This window comes from Euprymna scolopes, chromosome 35, assembly GCF_053919585.1.
Source record: "Euprymna scolopes isolate OS-2025 chromosome 35, ASM5391958v1, whole genome shotgun sequence".
Classification (NCBI taxonomy): Eukaryota; Metazoa; Mollusca; class Cephalopoda; order Sepiida; family Sepiolidae; genus Euprymna; species Euprymna scolopes.
In genome coordinates, this window is record NC_136516.1 from 27,577,451 (window position 1) to 27,599,483 (window position 22,033).

The 22,033-nt window shown below is 35.7% G+C and overlaps 1 protein-coding gene across 2 annotated transcripts in view; it reads left to right on the forward strand.

Annotated features, from left to right (window-relative positions):
* The window catches only part of LOC145259760 (uncharacterized), a 66,529-nt gene extending 55,002 nt beyond the window's left edge, over window positions 1-11,527 (forward strand). For both annotated transcript variants that reach the window (XM_080117494.1, XM_080117495.1), the window contains 2 exons: window positions 2,194-8,771; window positions 11,145-11,527. In XM_080117494.1, the coding sequence (XP_079973620.1) occupies window positions 2,256-8,771; window positions 11,145-11,201 (6,573 nt within the window). In that variant the 5' untranslated portion in view covers window positions 2,194-2,255 and the 3' untranslated portion in view covers window positions 11,202-11,527. The remainder of the gene's footprint in view (window positions 1-2,193; window positions 8,772-11,144) is intronic.
* The last annotated feature ends 10,506 nt before the right edge of the window (window positions 11,528-22,033 follow it).

Consider the following 22,033-nt stretch of genomic DNA (forward strand, 5'->3'; position numbering starts at 1 on the left):
AATGTCAAGTCATGTGGACAAAATTATTCGGGACCGTGCTGCCGCGTGTGATTTTTTTTTTTTTTCTTCTCTCGTGAAACAGCAAAAAAACAGGTTCTTTCCTCACCTCAATATTTAATACCACCCTAGTCTGCAGCTGAACAGACCAAACTGCAATGAGATACATTCACATTAGACCTTCTGCGCTTGTGTTCGTGTACTGGAAGTTTTGACTACAAGGTGAACGAAACTGAGAGTCCTGATCAATATAGATAGAAGATACAAAAATGAGGCATTTGTGATGTTGTGGATGGACAGGAAGTGAGAATTGGTAGAAAAAGACAGCATAGGACTCCCGCCCTTTTTTTTTTCTTTTTTTTTTTTTTTTTTTTTTGTGCTATGCATTTCCAAACATTTGTACATCAATTAAGAGCATTAATATATAAACGTGATGGAGGATATGTCTTCAGGTATCAGGTCTGTTATTGCAGACATCGATGATCATGGTTCTCTAGTCTCGTCTGCATTCAATCTTCCTGATGAGATCAATAATCATGTTTCCAGTGACCCTGTTGAGACTCTGAACTTTGTTCGCTGTCTTCCACTGCTCTTTTTTTTTTCTTTTTTTTTTTTTTCTTTTTTTTTACGTACTCTAGCATCAAACTTTTTTTTTTTTTTTCCAAGCCCGTCCACCCACATTAAATGGCTGAAGAACTTTAACTGTCAGGTGTGTACGGGTATCGAATAGTGATCTGCTGCACTCTGCCTTCCACATGACTTCTTCATTTGTCTTTTTTTTCTGTCTGTCCATGAGATTCGTAGAATTCTTCTTAAAAACAATATCTTTGCTGCTTCCAAACGACTTTCAGCCGCCTTCATTACTGTCCAACATTCGCAACCATAAATGAGAATTTTGATCGTATGCACGTCTTCAAGATTCTGTTTTTTTGTAATCAGTTGGATGTTTCCGCTTTGTAAAATGCACTCCACGCTATATTTTGTTATTACAATTCTTTTCTTGGTTTGCGACATTTTAATCGGGGCATGGAATGTACAACTCCCCCCCCCCTCCAAAAGAAAATTGTGAAGCAAGAATGCAAAGAATGGAATTGAAGAATTTGTGTGTATGACAACTTTTAATGAACTTGGAACACTTATAATTCAATGCTAATTATGCTCTTAGAATATAATATATTTAGTACCGTTATTTATATTTTGAAAAGATCCATTACATGTCTGTCCAGGGTTATGAACAAGAAACAAATAAAAAAAAAAACAAAAAAAAACTCTTAATTAAAATAAAAAAAAATATACATTTTAACATAAAACAAAACATACAAATAAATACACTTAGTACTACTGCTACGAGCTTTGAAAGCGATTATGTCTATAGCATTGATCGTGAAAGGGAGATAAGAAGTACTGACTTCAAATCATGTTTTATGTATGGGTAGAATCTAATTATAAGAAGATTAAAATATAGTTCTTTTGTCGGTGAGAAAATATACAGCAATTTTTGTATTTACCGAAATTCCAGTTTCTTCAAATGATGTGGTGGTTGGCTTTTAAATAGTTTCTTTTTGCTGGATTTTCATCCTAGAAACATTACCGGAGTTCTTAACAGCAAGTCAGCAACTTAACAATTTAACAACTGACGCGGCTGCTAGTGCAGTATCGTTGTATAGGCTTCTACATGGAATATTTTGGATTATTCCAGATTGTTCTGAAAACCTAAACAGAACATTTTAATGTTCTATTTATTTTAGGTATCCCGACAAAGGGATTGGACCTAGTAATTCCCTCTCGTTCACCCGTTCGTTTGTTTGCACTTTTCTCAATAACTACGCCTTGGATTTTTTGAAATTTTGCACAAGCATTAGTCAGGGTGAAAGTAAATTTTTGTTAGAATGGATTTTCCAGGATAACTCTGTTTGTCCCTCTATGGGCCATTACTGGGGTAAAGTCCCCCCCCCCCCAATTCATTCATTTGTTTTCACTTTTCTCAATAACCATACCTTTTTTTTTTTTTTGCACAAACATTAGTCATGGTGAAAGTAAATTTTTCACTCATGGAGGGGGTCCTTGCATGGCCTGCTTGCTATAAAGAAAATGGAAAGTCCTAGTACGATCCGTTTAAATTTTAATGAAAATTAAATTTGGGTTTGGGAATACCTATTTCTGTTTTTAAATGAACTTTTTTATTTTTAATTTCAGACCCCCATCAAGTGGATTTGACGTGTAATGGATTGGATCTTTGTTTAAGCTGAAATTTTATTATGGGACGGACCCTACAACCGCTAAGGAGCTGTGAACTCTGTGAATTTGCCAGTCGGAATCGGTATTTATTCAAACGGCACGTCACTCGATGCCGGCGTAACCAGAAGCTTAAACTCTTTAAGTCTAGTGCAAAAAGTCGTAAACCTTGTCCGCCCGTCTCCAAAGAAATTATGGAATCCTCATCTTCCGTTGAGATGGAAGAAACTCCTCTTGTCATACAAGATCCCGTGAATGCGGAGATGCCCGCAGAGGCAGGAGAAGACGAGACTTCCATGGATGCAGATGCTAGCTCTCTCATTGAAGGTAGCCCCATGAATCAGTCCTTTGATGACTTTCCGGAAATCTCTGGAACCTCATCATCCGGTGGAATTCTCCCTCCGCCCAATGTGTGCCGCAACTACCATTGCCAGGAATGTAGTTTCACGACAACAAAATCAAAAATGTTCCTATATCATCAGATTGACGTGCATAGCGCCAACTTTAATGTTTTCCCGTGCGACTTCTGTGAGTACGCCTCTCGATGGAAGCACAAACTTTTGCGGCATAAGGAAAAGGCTCATAAGGTAACAGTTACGATGGAAGAGCTTCAACCCGAGCATGCGGCTTCCAAACCGGAGCATACGGCTTCCAAGCCTCCACCTGTGACTCCTCCCCCTCCTCCCTTACTAACTCCCACTTCCCCTGCTGCTCCTATTGCTGCTGTTGCCTCTGCATCATCATCACCTAAAGTAAAGAAACCTTCATCGCCGGCCAGGTACACAGCATCCAACCCTTCTGCTAAGCTGAAGAAGTCGAGAACCCACGCTAACAGGAATAACAACCTTGATTCTTGTTCGATGTACATCGAAAAGTTGAGTCCCGTCTTCAATGGTGCTTCGGTGTTCAAATGCAAACTATGTCTGTACACTAGCAAAACACGAATGCAGGCGTACAAACACGTGTACAGTTGCCATGTGAAGGCTAAAGTTTTTAAATGTAAGATGTGCAGCTTCTCTACCGAGAAGAAGATCGATTTTTATATCCATAAGAGTAAACACACAAACGAAAACTTCTACCAGTGCAGGGAATGCTTATACGGAACAACGCTGAAGACAAACTACGACCGACATATGTTGAACCACGAGATGACGTCGGCATTCACGTGCAACCTCTGCTCCTACTCGAGTCCGAATGAAGGTGCTTTGAAGCGCCATTTGACAAACCATCACTCAAACAGTGACGAGAATGTATCCTTGATAGTTAGCAAAACCAGTGCAGATGCAGTGGCTACTAAGACCCAACGGGAAAGCAAATCTTTAAGCGGTAGTTTCTCCGGAGATATCGCCGGAAAACTCCTATCTGTAGCGTTTGAAGAACAAAGCGGAAAGGTCGAAGAAGACCAAAAGCAGATCAAGATCAAAATGAAGGTGGAGAAGGAGGAGGAAGAGGAGGAGGATAATGATGGTGGTACGAATTCTCACCTGAATCGTTTCCAGAAAAGTTTCTGCTATCGCTGTCGTATATGTGGCCTCAAATATAAACGATCGCCGGACATGAATCGGCACATGAAACTCAAGCACAACATAAGTATACAGGAATTTAAGAAACTCGATCTAGAGCGTCAGTATCAGGTCTTAAATTCTGTTGATAACGATAGCGCCGAAGTGAATTTCCGAGGGAGTGATGAGGATGGTGGTCCTTTAGACTTGTCCATTAAGACCGTACGAAGCATCTTTAACAGAACCAAGTTGAAATGTACGTATTGTTCTTACATCGCCAAATGGCCTTGTGACTTGCGCCGCCACATGGCCGTTCATTCGGTCGACAAAAGATACAAGTGTCATTTATGCATGCGGAAGTATAAGTACTTTGGTGACCTTAATGTCCACATCCGGAGAGACCATGATCTTGAACCAGACAAGTCGCTGATTGAAAAAGTCACGAGCGTTCAGAAAAAGAAATCCTCCCCAACGATTTTCAAGTGCCCATCTTGTTCGTTCACGTCGAGTTACAAGTCGGAGATTGATCGGCACTCAAAGTTGCATGACGGGAACAAGCCGTACAAGTGTAAGCTATGCAAATACCAGAGCCACTGGAAAGGCGATATGAACCGGCATCTTTATCGCCATCATCCGAACCAGGTGCAGCAAGAGGATGACATTAAAAACCTAGTTGTCTACCAAAAGATTGGCAACCCCGAATTCATCGCATTGGGCACACCGTCATCGTCTGATGCAGCCGCAGCATCTGCGACTGTTACTGTTGAAGCTATTACTCCTACATCAATAAAAGAAAACGCCACCAGGTTGATGATGTCTGCTTTTGACGAAGAACCAGATAGCAACGAAGCAAAAAGTGAAACAATCACAGGAGTTGAATGTCGCTCACCACGAATAGATGATAGCATTATTAATAATGATGATAATATTAATAATGACAATAACGACAATGATAACAGCGGTAATCCAATAGAGCATGATGTAGAAGATAAGACCAATATTATACCAGTGGAGTTGATAGGATCAGACTCTGTATCCATGGCAACAGTCAATAAAGATACAAGCACCTCTATTGTTAAAGATGAAACTTATCTGAAAGACGCTGTCGGTCCGTTCATATGCAAGTATTGCGATTTCTCGGCACCGGCGCCATCGAAACTGAAAGCCCACCTTGCGACACATCTTAATCTGAAAAAGTTCAAGTGTCCAATTTGTGGTAAACGGTCCAATTGGAAGTGGGATATCCGTAAGCACATCCGCAAGGAGCATCCCGGTGAAAAGGACGACGTTATAGTCTTATCGGAGCAGGAGGCGGAGGCGACGGTGCTGAAATACATGGAGACAATGCCTACAAATCGTCGCGAGCATCAGTTGAACGTCTCGATGCTAAAACCGAAAAAGCTCTTTAAATGCTCCCAGTGTAACTTTCAATCAGCATTTCGGTGGACGGTTCTTAAACATTTGCGAAATGATCACGCCGACAATTCCAACGGTAGGATAAATGAGAACCCAGGATATGAAATGATTGAGAATAATATCATTGTGAGGGATATCCCTGATGCCATTGTTAAAATAGAACCAGGTACCGTGACTCCTCCCAAATCAAGTAAAACAATATCTTCACCCTCAAAAACATCCACAACGCCAGCCAATTTTGTGCCGAAACCTGCCGTTCTCTCCGGCAGTGGCACTCCTGTTCTTAGCGTTCCAATGATCAGCAAACTGAAGACTTCCAAAAAAGATTCCAAGTCGTCTTCGGATAAGCCATACATGTGTCCGTTATGTGGTAAAAGGACCACGTTCAGAGGTGATGTGAGGAAACACTACCGATACATGCACCCAGGCGAAGAAATCCGAATTTTGTACGTTGGGACGCTTTCAAATGAGGAGATTTTGTCTCGAACAAACGAAATTAAAATGGCTAATACTGCAACTAAAGTAAAAAAAGAAAAGACGTCCCCTTCGGCCAGCGAAAGTCCAAAAATGGAACCATCCATGGAATCGGCCCAAAGCTCCACCGACGCAACGTTGCTTTTGGCCTCAGATAAATTAAAAGAGACACCTGAACACACAACTGCATTGGAAGCCTTGTACAGCAACCCGAAACGAGTTGGTTATATAAAGCCATTTAAATGTTCTGCTTGTGGGCGCCGATCAAACTGGAAGTGGGATTTGAAGAAGCATATCAAAGAGCGTCACCCGGAGGATGGTTACGTCATAGTAATGGAGGAGGAAGAAGCGCGACAGTCCTTATTAGCCGTTTGCTATCCTAACCATCCCCTCGTGACGAAACCGGCTGATAGTCCAGCCAGTTCGGATGCCTCTGTCACTCCAGTAACATCGGCAGCTCATAAAAATGCACAGAAGTTGTGGCGACAATTTGAGTGCTCGGGCTGTGGTTACAAATCAAATTGGAGAAGCGACGTCTATCGGCACATTAAGAGGCGACATAGTAATAATCGGAATAAAGTTGTCTGCTTGGATCATAAGACGAGTGATTATCCGCCACCGTATGACTTTAAATTTAAGAAAACCGACGGCAGTTATGAGAAGAAAACGCCGGAGAAAACTTCACCGAAAATTTCTTCAGAAGACATGAATTTGCCCGTTACAGCGGAAATGGCTTCTGCCGTGTTGGAAGTATCCCCGCCGTCAATTATGGAGACTGATTCAGTAGCAGATTCTGTTTCTTTGCTCGGTCACGGAAAAATGTGGAAATGCAACAAATGTTCGTACCGGCATAAAGATAAGATACTTGTCATGCGACACCTGACGACGCATAAGGTGAAGCCGTACAAATGCAAACTGTGCGGGCACTCTTCAAATTATCGCAGTGCTCTTTATCGACACTTGCGGCAAAAGCACGGCCGTAATGATTACAGCCTTTGTAAGCTAAGCATTTCTTATTCCGGAACGAGTGAGGGGACAATCCTGCCGAGAGATGAAAACAACGAGACGGGAATCGGAGAGGTTCCAGGTCTTTACACTTGCAAGATTTGCAGGTTTCAATCAACGTGGAAAGCATGTTTGTATCGGCATCTGCGTGAGCAACATGGGACCACCGATTATAACAACTGCTTCAGGAAGACTTCTGAGAACGAAGAAGAAATACCAGCGCCGATTCCAATCAAAGTTCCACTCCCGGAACGACATTCAGATAAATCGAACAAGTTTCAGTGTACGGTTTGTCCCTACTCTACAAAGAAACAGACTCTACTGAAATTCCACCTGAGCTACCACAAGCCGAGAGGCCAAAATCGGTTCAAGTGCAAATATTGTCCGTATTACGTATGCGCACGTCGACTTCTAAATCAGCATACTCGTCTACACGCAGGGGAACTCGCAAAAGATAAAATGGATTCTGGAGAGCTGGAAGGACCTGCTGTTCTGGGTAAAGATGAACAGTTATCACCATCTTCATCGCCACGGCCTGACATCAGTGTATCTCCGAAAACTGCAGCTTCGAAACGCATGCGCTACGTCTGCGAAAAATGTCCGTATTCTACAAACAGTAAAAACGATTTCTTATATCATAAGCAATTTCACAGAGTAAAGACGGCAAATTCTTCCCTTTTCAAATGCGATCATTGCGACTATTGGGTGAGCCACAAACGGTTGCTTAAACAACATCTCCGGCTTCATTCGCTATCGGACGTAGACTCTGCGCAGTCATCACCTGAAAAATCCGATCTGCCCGATGCAAACCTTACGTATGATGCTGTCGAAATAGCTTCCGTCAAACAAAAGCTCATCTCCTCTAAGATTCTACCAACATTGACTCAGAATGATGCCGTTGGCTCTCCTTTGAAAATAGCCGCCCACTTTGCAACGTTTGGAGATAAGTCCGGATACGTTTGCAAGAATGGTGTATATAAGAAGCTTTTGAAATGCCCAAAATGTCCGTACACTAACATCAGAATGCGGAATCTGCGCCTTCACCAGCAAATGCATGGAATGCGTTCCACGGCACACCCGCTTATGAAATGCCCACACTGTGACTATTACGTCGGTTCCAAGGGTCTTCTGTCGCACCACTTAAAGCTGCACCAGCAAAAGTATCTACCAGACCCCAACGATAACGCCGTATCCGAACTGGAATTAAAGGAAGGTGGTGTCAATTTGGAAAGTGAAGATCTTGACGACAAAGACGCGGATATTTCTCACGAGAACAGAGTCGATGCATTACTCGAAATTGCACATTTTAAGAAGTTCTGCTGCGAGCGGTGTCCTTATGCAAGTGCTAAACGTACACATTTTGAGCGCCACATTGAGTTGCACGGTAGTAAGCAACGCTACACCTGTGACTACTGCGACTACGGCGTTCCCTCAAATAACCTACTGGTACAGCATCGCAAACTTCATCTTCGCCCGAATCCAAACCTCGTGGCTACACAATCCATCTCGAACCTCCAACAATTACCTGAAATCCCTGCAGATCTTGCTCTTGCTAGTGTCTTACCACCAATGGACCCAAAGAATTTTACACCCTTAGCGGTGACCCATGACCACTTGGACCTCTATGAAAATACGCAGCCTGAGAAAGAAGACTCGGAACCCAAAAAGCTGTACCGCTGCGATCGCTGTCCGTATTCCAACACAAGACGAGATCACATGCTTACTCATCTCAAATTTCATATCGTGCAGAGTGAGTTAGCGTGTCCGTATTGCGATTACAGCGTTTCGAAAAATCACCTCCTCGCTCAACATGTTCGCGTCCACTTTTGTCCCCTGCCTGAATTAGCTAGCTGGTTGACGGAGAATGGTCAAAAGGAACGGATTGAGCAGGCAAAAGACCAAGTCTTGTCGGAGGCCCTACAGATTGCACAGCTCTATCAACAAACGGATAAGAGTCTAATAACCGTGACCAATGGCGAAACCTCGGAACATCTGAATGTTGAAAACTCTAAAAATCCTCAGATTAATTCGAAGTTGGAAGAACAGACAAGTCTCGTATGTCAGTATTGCGATCGGTCATTCACAGATGCTGCATCCATTCTCAAACATGAAAGACAGCATTTAATCGGAAACCAATTTGAAGTAAGTTTTTTTTTTCCCTTTTTCTTTCTCTTTTTCTTTATTTTTCTTTCTCTTTTTCTTTATTTTTCTTTCTCTTTTTCTTTATTTTTCTTTCTCTTTTTCTTTATTTTACTTTCTCTTTTTCTTTATTTTACTTTCTCTTTTTCTTTATTTTACTTTCTCTTTTTCTTTATTTTTCTTTCTCTTTTTCTTTATTTTTCTTTCTCTTTTTCTTTATTTTTCTTTCTCTTTTTCTTTATTTTTCTTTCTCTTTTTCTTTCTTCTTTGCCCATTTTTTTTCTTTTCTTCCTTTCATTCCTCGTAAGGAAAGCAAATCAATATTATTTCAGCACAATCCATAAACTGCACAAGTACCAAAAAAAAAAAAATGTCTTGCTATATTGTATGAACGAATAAAAATATTGAATTTCAAGTAAAACAAATGGTACCTACGTAATTGTCGCAAATAGTAACATATCCAAAAATTACGAAAAACAATAAGGTAATTATTAATTAAAAAAAAATGTTGAAATTAAGCAAAATCACTATATTACAATTACTATATAAAGAAAAGTTGACAGGGGAGGTAATTAAGTCCTGTTGCTTACGTCATGTGATGAATGTAATTCAAAATGTTGGACAAATTTTATTCCCCATCTAAACTTTATCCAAAACTGTTTTTTTATTAATAGTTATTTTTTTTACTTTGTTTTCCGTAATTTTTGGATATGTTACTATTTTAGACATTACAATTACGTAGGTCCCATTTGTTTTATTTAAAATTCAGTATTTCAATTTTGTTCATTCAGTATAGAAGCACCAAAAAATAAGATAATTGTTTGCTATTAAAACTTACTATACAAATTTTTCTTGGTTTTAACTTCTTTCCTTTAATTTTTAAAGTTTCTTACAATTTTTTCATTAATTGTTCTTAACAACAAAAATATTTTTATTTAAATTCAAATTTAGCGATTTCAAGACCAAACAAGTACAGAATCTTTTTCAATAAACATTTATTAAAATTTGATTTAATAAATACACTCCTGATCATTATGATCCTTGAAAATTATATTGTAGTCAGTTGGACAGCAGACCAGCAGAACAGACTTACACACACACACATGCACCTGATCAAAAATTTAAGATCACTTGAAAATCTTTAAAAAAAAAAAAACATTTTTTTTTTTAAGGATAGATTTTAAACTCATCCCATAATAAGGTTACCAATACTACAATCTAAAAGGTTATAGAAAGAAAAAAGGTTACATTCCAAACATTTAATTAAAAAATTTACATTTTTATAAAATAAGGCATTTTACACTTGATCAAAATTATAAGACCAAGGGTATAAATTGTTTTTTAGTTCAATTAGAAATTAGCAATCCCTGCGTAAAGGTATCACCATGCCTAAAGCAAGCAAACTTACCAAAGTCGAGTCTGCTCGAATTCTAGGTTTCCATGAGCAAGGTTTGTCACAGCGGACGATTACAGCTAAGGTAAGTCATAGGAAAACTGTGATTTACAACTGAGAATTATGGAAAAGCAAAATCCACTGGTAGACCTCCCCCAAAATTTCTCCTGCATTGAGTTGGAGAAAAAGACGTGTTGTTGTGAAAGATAGGATACTTTCTTCTAGTGGAAGTACTTTCTTCCACTTTAAACTGTTACATTTATCATTTTCTGTTCCAATATCAACAATACTTACTATAAACAGTGGATTTTCTATTTTTATTTAATTAATGATGATTAGTAAATTTAACTATATTCTTTACTAACACAGGTATTAAACGTAACATTGAATTCTTAAAAGAAAAAAAAAAAAGAAAAACTAAGACATATGCATACGCGTATTGTTTTTTTTTTTTTTCTAAACAGTTCACTTCTTTTAAGTAAAAACTAAAAGAAAGAAAGAAAAAAAAAATCGACTTGAGATCATATCCAAAGCCTAAACGCAGTGAGTCAAGTATGATAACCATTAGGCCAGCTTGACACAACCTTTTAAAAAATGTTTTCAAACTTAGCTATTCTTAACATAAGGAATCTGTCAAGTGGACAATTCGTGCATGCGCATCCGTGAAATAGTTGATAAACAGATAAAAATCCTATGACCCCCCCCCTCCCCCAAGTACCAATTTTTCATTTTTGACCCCTTAGCAACCCTTTTTTCCGGATAAAAAACAATTAAAAAGTTTCCCACATGACAGAATACCCTACATATCAAATTTCAGGTCTGTAGATCAAAAGTTCATTGAATATATAGGTTGAGAATTGTTCACACACACACACATAAGCACACATAGATTATTTCTTGTTGAATTATTCGACAACTGAATTGTTTTATTACAAATTATTTGCTTTTTGGTTTTAATTTATTTATTTATTTATTTTTTTCAGTATTTCCTTCTTCAAGGTTTAACAGAACAACTTGCGCCTGCTGTTGCTACGTGTTGATGGTTCTAAAGAGAAGATTACAAGCAATTTTTAAATTGCCCTTTTCCCTCTCTTCCCCCCTCTCTCTGAAAATTTTGAGTAAGAAAAAAAATGTGGCTTAAAATCTTTGTTTCTGCAGTCATTTATGTCGGGATGGCTGCCGAAAAAATATTAATAAGGAGGAGTAAGCATAAATAAAATACTGGGCGAATCGGAAGCAACTGCGCATTCAGTTACGAAAATGATTTAGTATTGCATTTTTTTTTTTTTTTTTTTTTTTTTTTTTTAAGTACTCCCTCTTGTGCCCAGTTACTTCTGACTCACCTTATAACAAAAAATAAAGAAAAGATGGAGTGGTCTTGAATTAGGAGAAAAAAAAATCAAGCATGCAAAATTTTTCTTAAATATTTAATTTTGTATGAAAGAGGAGTGAAATAAAAAAAAAAAATAAAAAAATTAAAGTAGGGGTGAAGGTCTGAACCTTTTTTTTTTTCTCATCGAATGCAAGATAATAGGTTTTCTGTTTTCTCTGAAATTATATTTTTGCTAAGTGATTTTAGACACCAATGCAAAAGGTTCATGTCTGTTAATGTTTTCTTTTAGGCTTCTTATCCAATCAGTTCGTGATAGTGCAGAATAGTTAACAGTTGATAACTCATACCCCCCCCCCCAAAAAAAAAGCACATAATTTATATCAAATGCATTAAAATGAAATTTTCTACTCGCCTTGTCTAGTTTAAAAACTTAATATCACACTTTTTTTTTTTTTTTTTTTTTCCTTTGTGAAATCTATTTTCTCCGGCAATCAACTGTACAGCTAATAGCGACCATGTTTACTTTTGTTGGCTGTCATTAAATGTTGATTGTTGAGAAGCTCAACTTTATAGAAATGTGAAATATAAAGTTTTATAAATGTAGACGTTAAAACTATGCGGGCTGCGTAGAAAATTTTTATTCTAATGCAATAGGGTGGGAGGGGTCAAGTGTTAACTATTCTGGACTTTTTTTTTTTTTTTTTTTTTTTTTACCTACCTAGTTTTCGTGTCAAAAAAACATTCTCTTCTCCATTTTGATAAAATAAAATTTAATTTTATTGTGTAGATAATTTTTTAAATTTTTTTTTTTTTTATTATTAAAGGTAACCATCAAACAAAAACTTACATGATTGTATGCTATACTTAATTTCTACAGTGGTTTTAGATATTGGGTTTTGAAAAAATATATAAGGGCTTTTTATTTTATTTTATTTATTTTTTTAATATAAAAATTGGTGCTTATCCAGTTTTACTTCAATATTAAAAACTGCTCTAAAAAATAAACAAAATAGTACCAAAAATTATATATTTGCGTTAGGTTAAAAAAAAGAAGAAAAAAAAGTGCACCAAAAATTACAGATTCATTTTCTGCTTATATTAAGGTCAATGGCCAACGGACATAATTCAGAACATTGTCATCTTAATAAAACTTGCTAGAAGTCGTTTACCAATCAAATTTGATTTTATTTTATAAAAACAAAAATGCTAGATGAATTTGTAAATTTTGGGGCACACCCTTTTCTTTTGTAACTATAATGTGCATGTACGATAAAGTTTTTGTGTGATTATAATTTTTTTTTTTAATGTTGGAGTAAATTTAGATAAACGGCTCAAAATTTAATAAATTGTTTCAAAGAAGTTCATTAATTACATTTTTCTACATTCATGTTTAGTTGCTTCCTAATCTGTGATATAGGGGAGGTTTTAGCTCGACTGCGAAAGAAAAAAAAAAAAAAAAGTTTCAAATTTAGAAATTGTACAATTAATCCTCGATGTGAATTTTTTTTATAAAAACACAATTAAAAGAAAATAATTTAAAAAAATGTTTTTAGACTCTGAAAACATTATTAAATGTACATTACTCATAAATTTTACACAATTTTTTTTTTTTTTCTTATCGCAACTTTTTTACCCCCTTTTCATTATAAAAAATGAAAAATCTTTGTAAATTTTTTACCAATTTGAAAAGGCAACATTTTTTATTATTCTGCCCTCTCTCTCTCTCTTCCGATCCATATATTCTGAAGTGTTACCTATTAAAATTTTAATAGGTCAGTAGGTGCTTTCAGCAGAACCCATTTTGTTTGCAAGAATTTATGGGTAGGGTGAGATCTATCGTATCATAATTTTTTGTTGTCTTAAATTTTGACATATTCGTTTCATATGTTGAAATAATATTCTAATCATGTGACCCTGCTTTGCATATGACAACCTCTACATTTTAATTTTATCAATAAATTCGAAAACCGACAAATATGGGGTACCCTGTTATAAATTTGGGAATCGTTTAATTTTCATCTTGAAACATGAAGCTTTATCGAGTTTAACAGAATTTAACAACAATAGTTCCATGGTTTCATACGTTGATGGTAAAAAAAAAAACTTTAATCAATTATGTCAACTTCTTACACTTGTAATCTTCAAATATGAAAATAACACTTCTTGCTTTAATTATTTTTTATTATTAAAAAATTTGGGTTCTTATTTAGAATTCGACTTAATTAAAAATAAAAAAAAAAATCTTTATAATATACATACTCGTCACAGAACAAAACAAAAATCACATTTAAAAAAAAAAATTTTTTTAGACTAAGAAAAAAATTTACGAATTTTACCAAACCGAAAAATTTTATTTTGAATGAAAACAAAAATCTCGGTAGTCGAATTGAGTTGTAACTCTTTAGTTTTAACACCTTCTCAAACCACATGGCAACACCTGTCTCTTTTGTCAAAAAATTTGATTACCTTAGCTTAATTAAAACAAAACTGATTGATCAGTTTATAATTTTTGGAATATGACATCTTCATTCCATGATGGATATATACGTCATAAAGATTTGTTCTTATTTTTGTTTTATTTTAATGAAATCGAATTCTAAATAAGAATTTATAAATGTACTAAAAAAATTTATTGGTTTTCGGTAAAAGAAATTGTTATGCAAGGGGAGATAATTATGCAACATTAACAAGGAAGCCGATAAGATTTTTTTTCTATTCAAGATCCCTTTTTTAATTTTTTTAACTGATTTAGTAATGCTACAGCTATTTTTTTTTATTATTTTTTTTTTTTGTCATTGTGCTTCTCTTCACTGTCCAATAATATTTATAAATCTTGCAAAAGTAAATCCAATTCCTTTTTACTTTTAGAGTTGAAACATTCCTTTAGTGTTAATTTAAGATGCAAATCATGTGCATGTTGGTTTTTCAGTAAAAGAGATTGTTATGCAGGGGAGATAACTATGCAACCTTAACGAGAAAACCAATCAATCTCTACCTCTATTTTACCTTTAAATTTTTTTTTTTTTTTTTTTTTTTAAATATTACTCACCCCCTCCTCTTTCCTTAAAGAATTGTCATGTGAATAACTGTGGTGGTGATGGGAGGGAGGATAAACATTCCTCTAGTGTTGCGATGCAAATCACATGCAGTATGAAATTACAATAGCTTAGCTCACAATTTTCTCGATGAAAATACATTTATGGTAAGTAAGACACATGGCTAAGTCTGGTTTCTTGCTGGAATGAAACCTGAAGTTTTTATGTAGTTGTCATAGATATTTTTTTTTTATAATACTACTACTAGCTCTACCCATGTATTGAGCACTGTTGACATAAGCACTAAACCAAATTATGCAATATATTACCTTAAATATGTGTATATAATACGTGAAATGTCAAGAATATTATATATACATACAACTTTGTGAATATTTTTATTTAAAGCCCAATTTCAAACTGATTTAAATCATATATATATATATATATATATATATATATATATATATATAATTCCATTTTCACCCCAAACAAGGCACAGTGCCACTTTGAAGTAGGGGGCTACTATCGGGGACATAAGTTGCAGAGACATTATGAAGGGAGAGATGAGCAGCAAGATGTCTGTTCACATTACACTTGAACTTCTGCATGTCAGTGCAGTTGAGGAAGCAGAATCTCGGAAGGGAGTTCCAAAGTCTAGCAGTTCTGGGGAAGAAACTATTGGAGTAGAAGGCTTTCTTACATCTGGGGATTTCTACTGTGTAGGGGTGGGATTTAGCTGCTTGTTGGGGATACTTACGTCGAGGGGGGACGTACAAGTGCTTGTAGTTTGTCAGAGCATTCACTATTAGAATACTTGTTGAACAGGCAGAGGGATGCAACATTTCGTCAGTGAGACGGAGGCTGAAGCTTAGATGACAGTTCTGGACCTATCAGGTTGGTAACTGTCTTTTGAACTGTCCAGAAGTGTGTGTGTGTGTGTGTATATAGATTCAGCCACTCTGTTGAGTTGTAGACGACGAAACGTGTCAGCAGATAATTATATTTTAAAAACGAAATATATATATATATATATATATATAACATTAAGTACAATAAGAATTTCTCTGTTTACAGTGTCGCTTCTACTTTATATGTTTCTAGTATTTTGATGTGATAAGAGAGAACGTATGACTTACGCAGAATTAAAAATAAAAGTTTTTCTAAAGTTTTCTGTTTTATATTAGTGTTGGGACGATTAATCAGAATCAGGAACCAGAAAAATGTGTGCCTGTTTTCCGATGCCAAAAACGATTAGTAATATAAATTTATTTATTGATTTTAAACACTGAAATCTATAGATCACAAAAACACATACACAAATGTGTTTTTGCGTTTGAGAAAATATATGCACATTTAACGTGTGTTTTTTATGGTGATTGGGGGGGAGAAAAAAAAATAACAATTCTATAGTTAAATATTTAGTGATTCATAAGAATCGAAACCGGTAATTGTATCGGAATCAGAAAAATATTGGAATCCTCCTATTGCTAATGTATATATGTTTTTCCACAATTGGACTTAAACACTGTAACCAACACACACCAAGCCATCAACAGGAAATCTTAGACTAGAGTTTAGCCCTTTTTTGGGGCTTTTCAGTAGGGTACATCCCAACCTAGGATTTGAGATCCATGTCCCCTGCATGCAAACCGGCAACTGAACCACCGCGCGAGAAAGCTGAACAACAAATGCGAATCATGATGAACGACCGACCGTGGGATGGTACCTGTTCTTGTTGATGTGTGTTGGATGCATTTTGTGTCTCATTTGTGGTAAAAACATTTTTCATGTATCAATTTTCAGTATCTACTTCGACAGTGCTCAGTACACAAGTAGAAATAGGGCGTAAGTTATAAGAATATATACGGCAATTAAGCTACACAAAGTTTTCCATATTACATCTTCATGATCTGACAAGTCTTTATGCGGATAAAACAGAAAATTTGTTATAGCTTAATTGTCAGTTAAACTTACTGATATATATATGTGTGTGTGTGTGTGTGTGTGTGTGCAGGATTTTTCAAATAATTTACTTCGAAATTTCATAACATCAAAAGTGTTTTGGATAACCAAACTTGTACACAATGAATATTAGAAATTAATGTCAATTGAATGTCGCGTATTTGCAAAACATTTCTGCAACAACTTGGAAATGATTGCATCAAATTTTCCAAAATGTCTAGAGTTATTCTCAAACTTTCTTCTCCCATAAATGATTTCAATTTTCTCGATTGTTTGTGGCTTTCGTTTGAAAACTTTTTTTAAAGAAAAACCACAAGAAATGTCAGGAGAAACCATTTTGCTATAAGAATAACGACTCGGATGTTGTTTGCATTAAGGTTTTAAAATTAAAACTAAATGGTGTAAAAAAAAAAATTAAAAAATGGCGCAATACAACAAATATATTTTTTATTTCTTTTATTAAAAATTAAAATGATGCGAAAAAAATTTTTTTAATATTTTAAAATGGTGTAATTCTGTAAATATTTATTTTTTTATTTCTTCATAAATTATACTATCAGGGCAACAATTTTGATGTTTTTAAAGAAAATTGCTTCTTACCCAGAATTCCTACTATATTAAAAAAAATAAATAAAAAATAAAAATCTATATAATGTGCATACCAGTAACGAAACGAAAATATCATATTCCAAAAATAACATTAATTGATCAAGTAGTTTTAATTTTAGAAAAAAATCATTAGTAAACTGTCTTAAGCAATTAATAGGAAATTGTAGGCTGATCTTGCAAGTTTGAATTATTGTGGAGTTATCCGCCTTTGTTTCTTTAAGATGGCAATGTGAGCCGGTTTCTTTTTGCTTACTAATAAAACTTTATTCTTAACTAGAAAAAAAAGAAGACTACCTGATCAATTTACTTGATTTTTGGAATATGACCTTTTCATTCCATTACGGGTACTTAAATCATAGATTTTCATTAAATTTTCAGTTTTAGTTTTCTTGACAAGAATCAATTATTTGAAGATCCTGTATGTCTGCATATATATATATAATCTCGCATTCAATTCCATATTCATTAAGCTCTCTAGGTAGTTATTAATAGTTGTATAATATTGATCTTGTACGTTTTTAAATCTTGCTGTGAGCCATTAGCTTCGGTTTTGAATTTTGCTCGTTGATAACAATGCATTGTTAGAAGGAACAGGTAGCATCCCATAATCAGTCGTTCAGCGTGATTCTGATCCGCACATGCTGCGGTAGTTGTTCAGCTCAATTGCGCGTTGGTTCAGTCGCAGAGTTGCCGGTTTGCATGCAGGTGGCTCGGATCTCAAATCCTGGGTTGGGATGGATCCTACTGAAGGGCTCGGAAGCGAGCAAAACTCAAATCTAGGACTTCCTGTTGATGGTTGGCTTGTGTGATCTGTGGTGGGTTTTTGATTGTGGAAGAACAATTATATGTATATACTGCTTATTTAATATATATAACCAGGTAATGATATCTAAAAATAAAAACCATTGAATTTAATGAGGTTGTTGATAGTGCTCAGTAAAAAAAAAAAAAAAAGAAAAAAAAGCTGAATATTGTTTTATTCAATTTAGGTAAATAAAATTTTTCACTACAATAAATTTACTGTTTCAATCTAAAAAGATTTTATCATACAACACAGGTATCCATTCTTATTTAAGGCCAGTCTTTTAATCTAACAGTAAATTTATTGTAGTGACAAATGGTGATTTTGTGTAGCTAAATTTAATAAAATATATATGATGATTGTGGATGTCCAACCAAAGGCCAATTCGAGACTAATTGGCAAAATAGTCAGTCTTATTAATTCATTCACATTTTTATTGTTTCATTGTATCACAGCTCTTTAGTGTGGCTAGACAGTCAACTGCTTCAAGCTGAGATCAACATTACATTTTTTTTTTTTTTTCCACAATCAAAGATTTTAATTACTGTCATCAGCAAAAGCCATAAGGAAGAAAAATTTTAATGTTCGTATAAACAATAGCAGGCAAGATTATATATATATATATATATATATATATATATATATCTCAAGCAAAAAAAAAAATTTGAAGATGTTTCAAAAAATCCTCCATGATCCGTTTGATTAATTGCTTGTTTTGGGTTCAACCACAGACGCTCAACTAGTAACCTGGTCTTGCTTTTGTCAATATGCCCCTTCCCCACTTTTTCCCCACAAATAGCAACACGCTATACAACTAAATGGCATGTTGCAAAGTGGCACTTTTTGTCCAATGATTGAGAAAGACAAAACTGGGGAGGGGGTCATTTTGGAGCGATTCTTTGCTCAAAACTCTTCTGTTTTTATCAGGGAATTGAGAAATTCCTTTTTGTATAAATTTTATTTTGACTCCTCCTCGTAAATTTTTTGAGCCACGTAGATTTTTTTTTTTTTTTTTTTTTTTGCTGCATCAAAAAAATTGGAAAATAACTGTTCGTTTCTGAAACCAATTCTCATTTCAATTCTGTTCTTGTCTGCAGTTTTGGAATTTTGAGTATGAAAATCTTCAAACTGTTATTATGCATCCATTCCTACACAATCATGATGTTGCGTAAAATACCAATAATATTCCAGAATGGACGTTGGACGTTATGTATTTCAAACGGCCACAAAAAATGCATTTAAACATTAATGCATACGGCCATTTGCTAACCTTTGTGACTATAAAAAAAAAAAAACTGATCAAATCTTTTTTTTTTTTTATTTTTAAAACTCATCCCTACTCTTGCACTTTATCTTTGTGTCTACATTTGTTTGATTCATTTTAAAGTTCGTTCTTCACATCCTAAACCAATTGCAGTGGGTCGTCTCATTTATTTTAAACCTACTGTCACCATTTCATTAATGATGTTTCATTATTTAAATAAAAACAAATTTAAAAAGCAAAAAAAAAAAAGAAATTAAAATTCAATGTTGTAGCTTTTTCAGGGAAATACAAAAATTTCAAAACATAATAAAAAATGTTTTCACACTTTTGTTTTTTTGTTATTTTTTTTTTTTTTTTTTTTTAGCCAAATTCCGTTTTTTCTTTCAATTCAGAAATTTTTTATTTTTTATCGTGGAATTCCGCTTTTTTTTTTTTTTTTTTTTTTTTTTTAATTCAAAAATTTTTTTTTTTATTAATAGTGGATTTGTTTTTTTTCTTTTCTTCGAATTGAGAAAATTTTTTTTTTTTTTTTTCCTTTGAATTCAGAAATGTTTTTATTTTATTTTTTATCATGGAATTCCGCTTTTTCTTTAAATTCAGAATTTTTTTTTTTTTTTTCTTTACACAAAAAACAATTTCTGATGAATTACTAGTTTTTCATTATTTAAAGTTTCTTTCTTTTCCTGTTTTTTTTTTTTTTTTTTCTCTTCCTCCCCCTTTCTCTGTCTGCTTAATTTGTTTTGCCTTGTCTCAAATTTAGGATACAGGTGTGGAGGTAAATTGGTTGGTTGTTTTTGTTTTACGGCATATCAACCTTTTTCAGGTTATTTAATGCTGAATCCAGTGATTTTGAAGAAAATTTTTATGTATTTTTTTTTTCCTTGTTTATTTCTTCAAAATAACTTTTTTGTGTAAAGAGAAGTTTAATTTTAAGAGAATTTAACAAACTTAAAAGCAGGACTAAAAACATATCGGTCAATAAAAAAAAAAAATTAAAAAAAGCTTCGTAGATTTGTACCTATATACTTTGTCATATCACCATAAAATGTAAAATGGCTTTTGTTGTGGTACTTGAAAGGTAACCATGGATCCCATTGGCTATTGTCCGTGGTAACTATGAGTTACAAATATAACATTGCCTAGTATTTAGGCGATTCAGTGGTTGCTGGAACATCGTCAAATTTATACATGCAGACCCGAAGTCAGTGTAACAATACAATTGTCATACCAATAAGTTTTCAGATGTACGAAAACAGTTCTTTTGCTGTTTGGAATGTCTTTAAGTCTGGTTGATGATCATTATTCATCTGGACGTCCTCATCTGTTGTTTAAAGTTAGCAGAAGAGAAAGAAAAAAAAAAAGGGGGGTGTCAAACGAACAGAAGTCTTACCGCATGTGTGTTGGGGGAAAGAGAGAGAGAGAAATCAAGATAGCACCCATAATTTTAAAAGGTGTGCTGTGGTGGAAGTCACACGGGAGACATGTATAAAAGAAGTTGACAGGTTAGGTCAGGGCGAGGTAGAGAGACAAAGGTGTGTGATCTTGAACCCGGCAGTTGTTGGCTTGCAAAGACGAATTCCTTTTTCTTTTTATTTCTTTAATTTTTTTGTCCTAAACCAAGAACACTTCAAGCTATTTGGCCTGAACAACATGATACAGCCGTTCAGTAGCGAAGGCGATGTGGCTTGGTTAAAGAAATTGTACCTGGTGGCAAAGCTCCAAAAGATAAACGACATTACCACAGTGATACTGGTGTTCCTGGAGGATGACGCACTAGCCCTATGTTTGGAACTGAGCTCCTGTGAACAGGAGGACGCTGAGATGATCATAGCCAGATTGATCCGGGCATTTGCGGAAGGGGTGTTTTCGGTGTACAACCAAATTAAAAGAGAAAAGGTGGATGGGGGAATCTGTCTGTGTATGCAAATGAAGTCAAAAGATTGGTGGAACTGGCAGGAATTCGGAGACCGGTAGTGAATCACGTAACAAAGATGGCATTCATTACCGGGTTCCCAGAGGAGATTTCCAAGAGGCTGCAGCAAGTTTTAGGTATCGAGGCTTTGGAGGTGAGTGATCTGCTCCTAACTGCAAGAATATTAGTGAGCACCCAGCTCCCCATAGGGACAGTGGCAACAGCACGACAGGATGAAAGCAAAAGCCGCCCGACACAATGAGGCACATGTTTTGCATGTAGGGGCCCGCACCTGCAAAGAGACTGCAGGAAGTTTTTGGAAAGGACGGGATGCCAGCAGCTGCCCTGACTTGGGAATAATGGCGCACTCGCAGCAGATGCCCAAGCATGAAATCGTGGTGGAAGGACAAGAAGCTGTGGCCCTGATCAATACTGGCTCTACCATGGTGCGCATTAGCCTTTTCAGAGGCTGGAAAGGGAAGGGCAAAGTAGTAGCATTCGATGGGTCACGACTGAAATGTCGAGGGAGGAAGACCTGGGAAAAATTTGTAGTTGATGTCACCCATTACAGGGGTGGATTTTACATGACGATGATTGGCTGTGGCCCCGGGCGCTTTGCCCTATGGAAAAGACTGCAACGTAAAACAGGCGGTGAAATAGCAGCAGCCCTTGACTTGGTGTTTCTGGAGCACGGTCCGATGGAAGAGCTTCTAATTGACAACGGTACTGCGTTTAGATCGGCAACAGTTGCGAATGTGCTAAAGAAATGGAATGTCCGTCAATTCTTTAGAGCTGCCTATAGACCCAGTGGATTGTGGAAAGAAATCACCATACAATAAAGGTAGTGGCAGAAAGAGGGAACACCTCGCCTGAGCAAGCTGTCTACTGGTATAATATGCTGCCTAGATCGGAGCAAGAGCAAGGAACAGTTCCACACCTGTCAATATTCAAA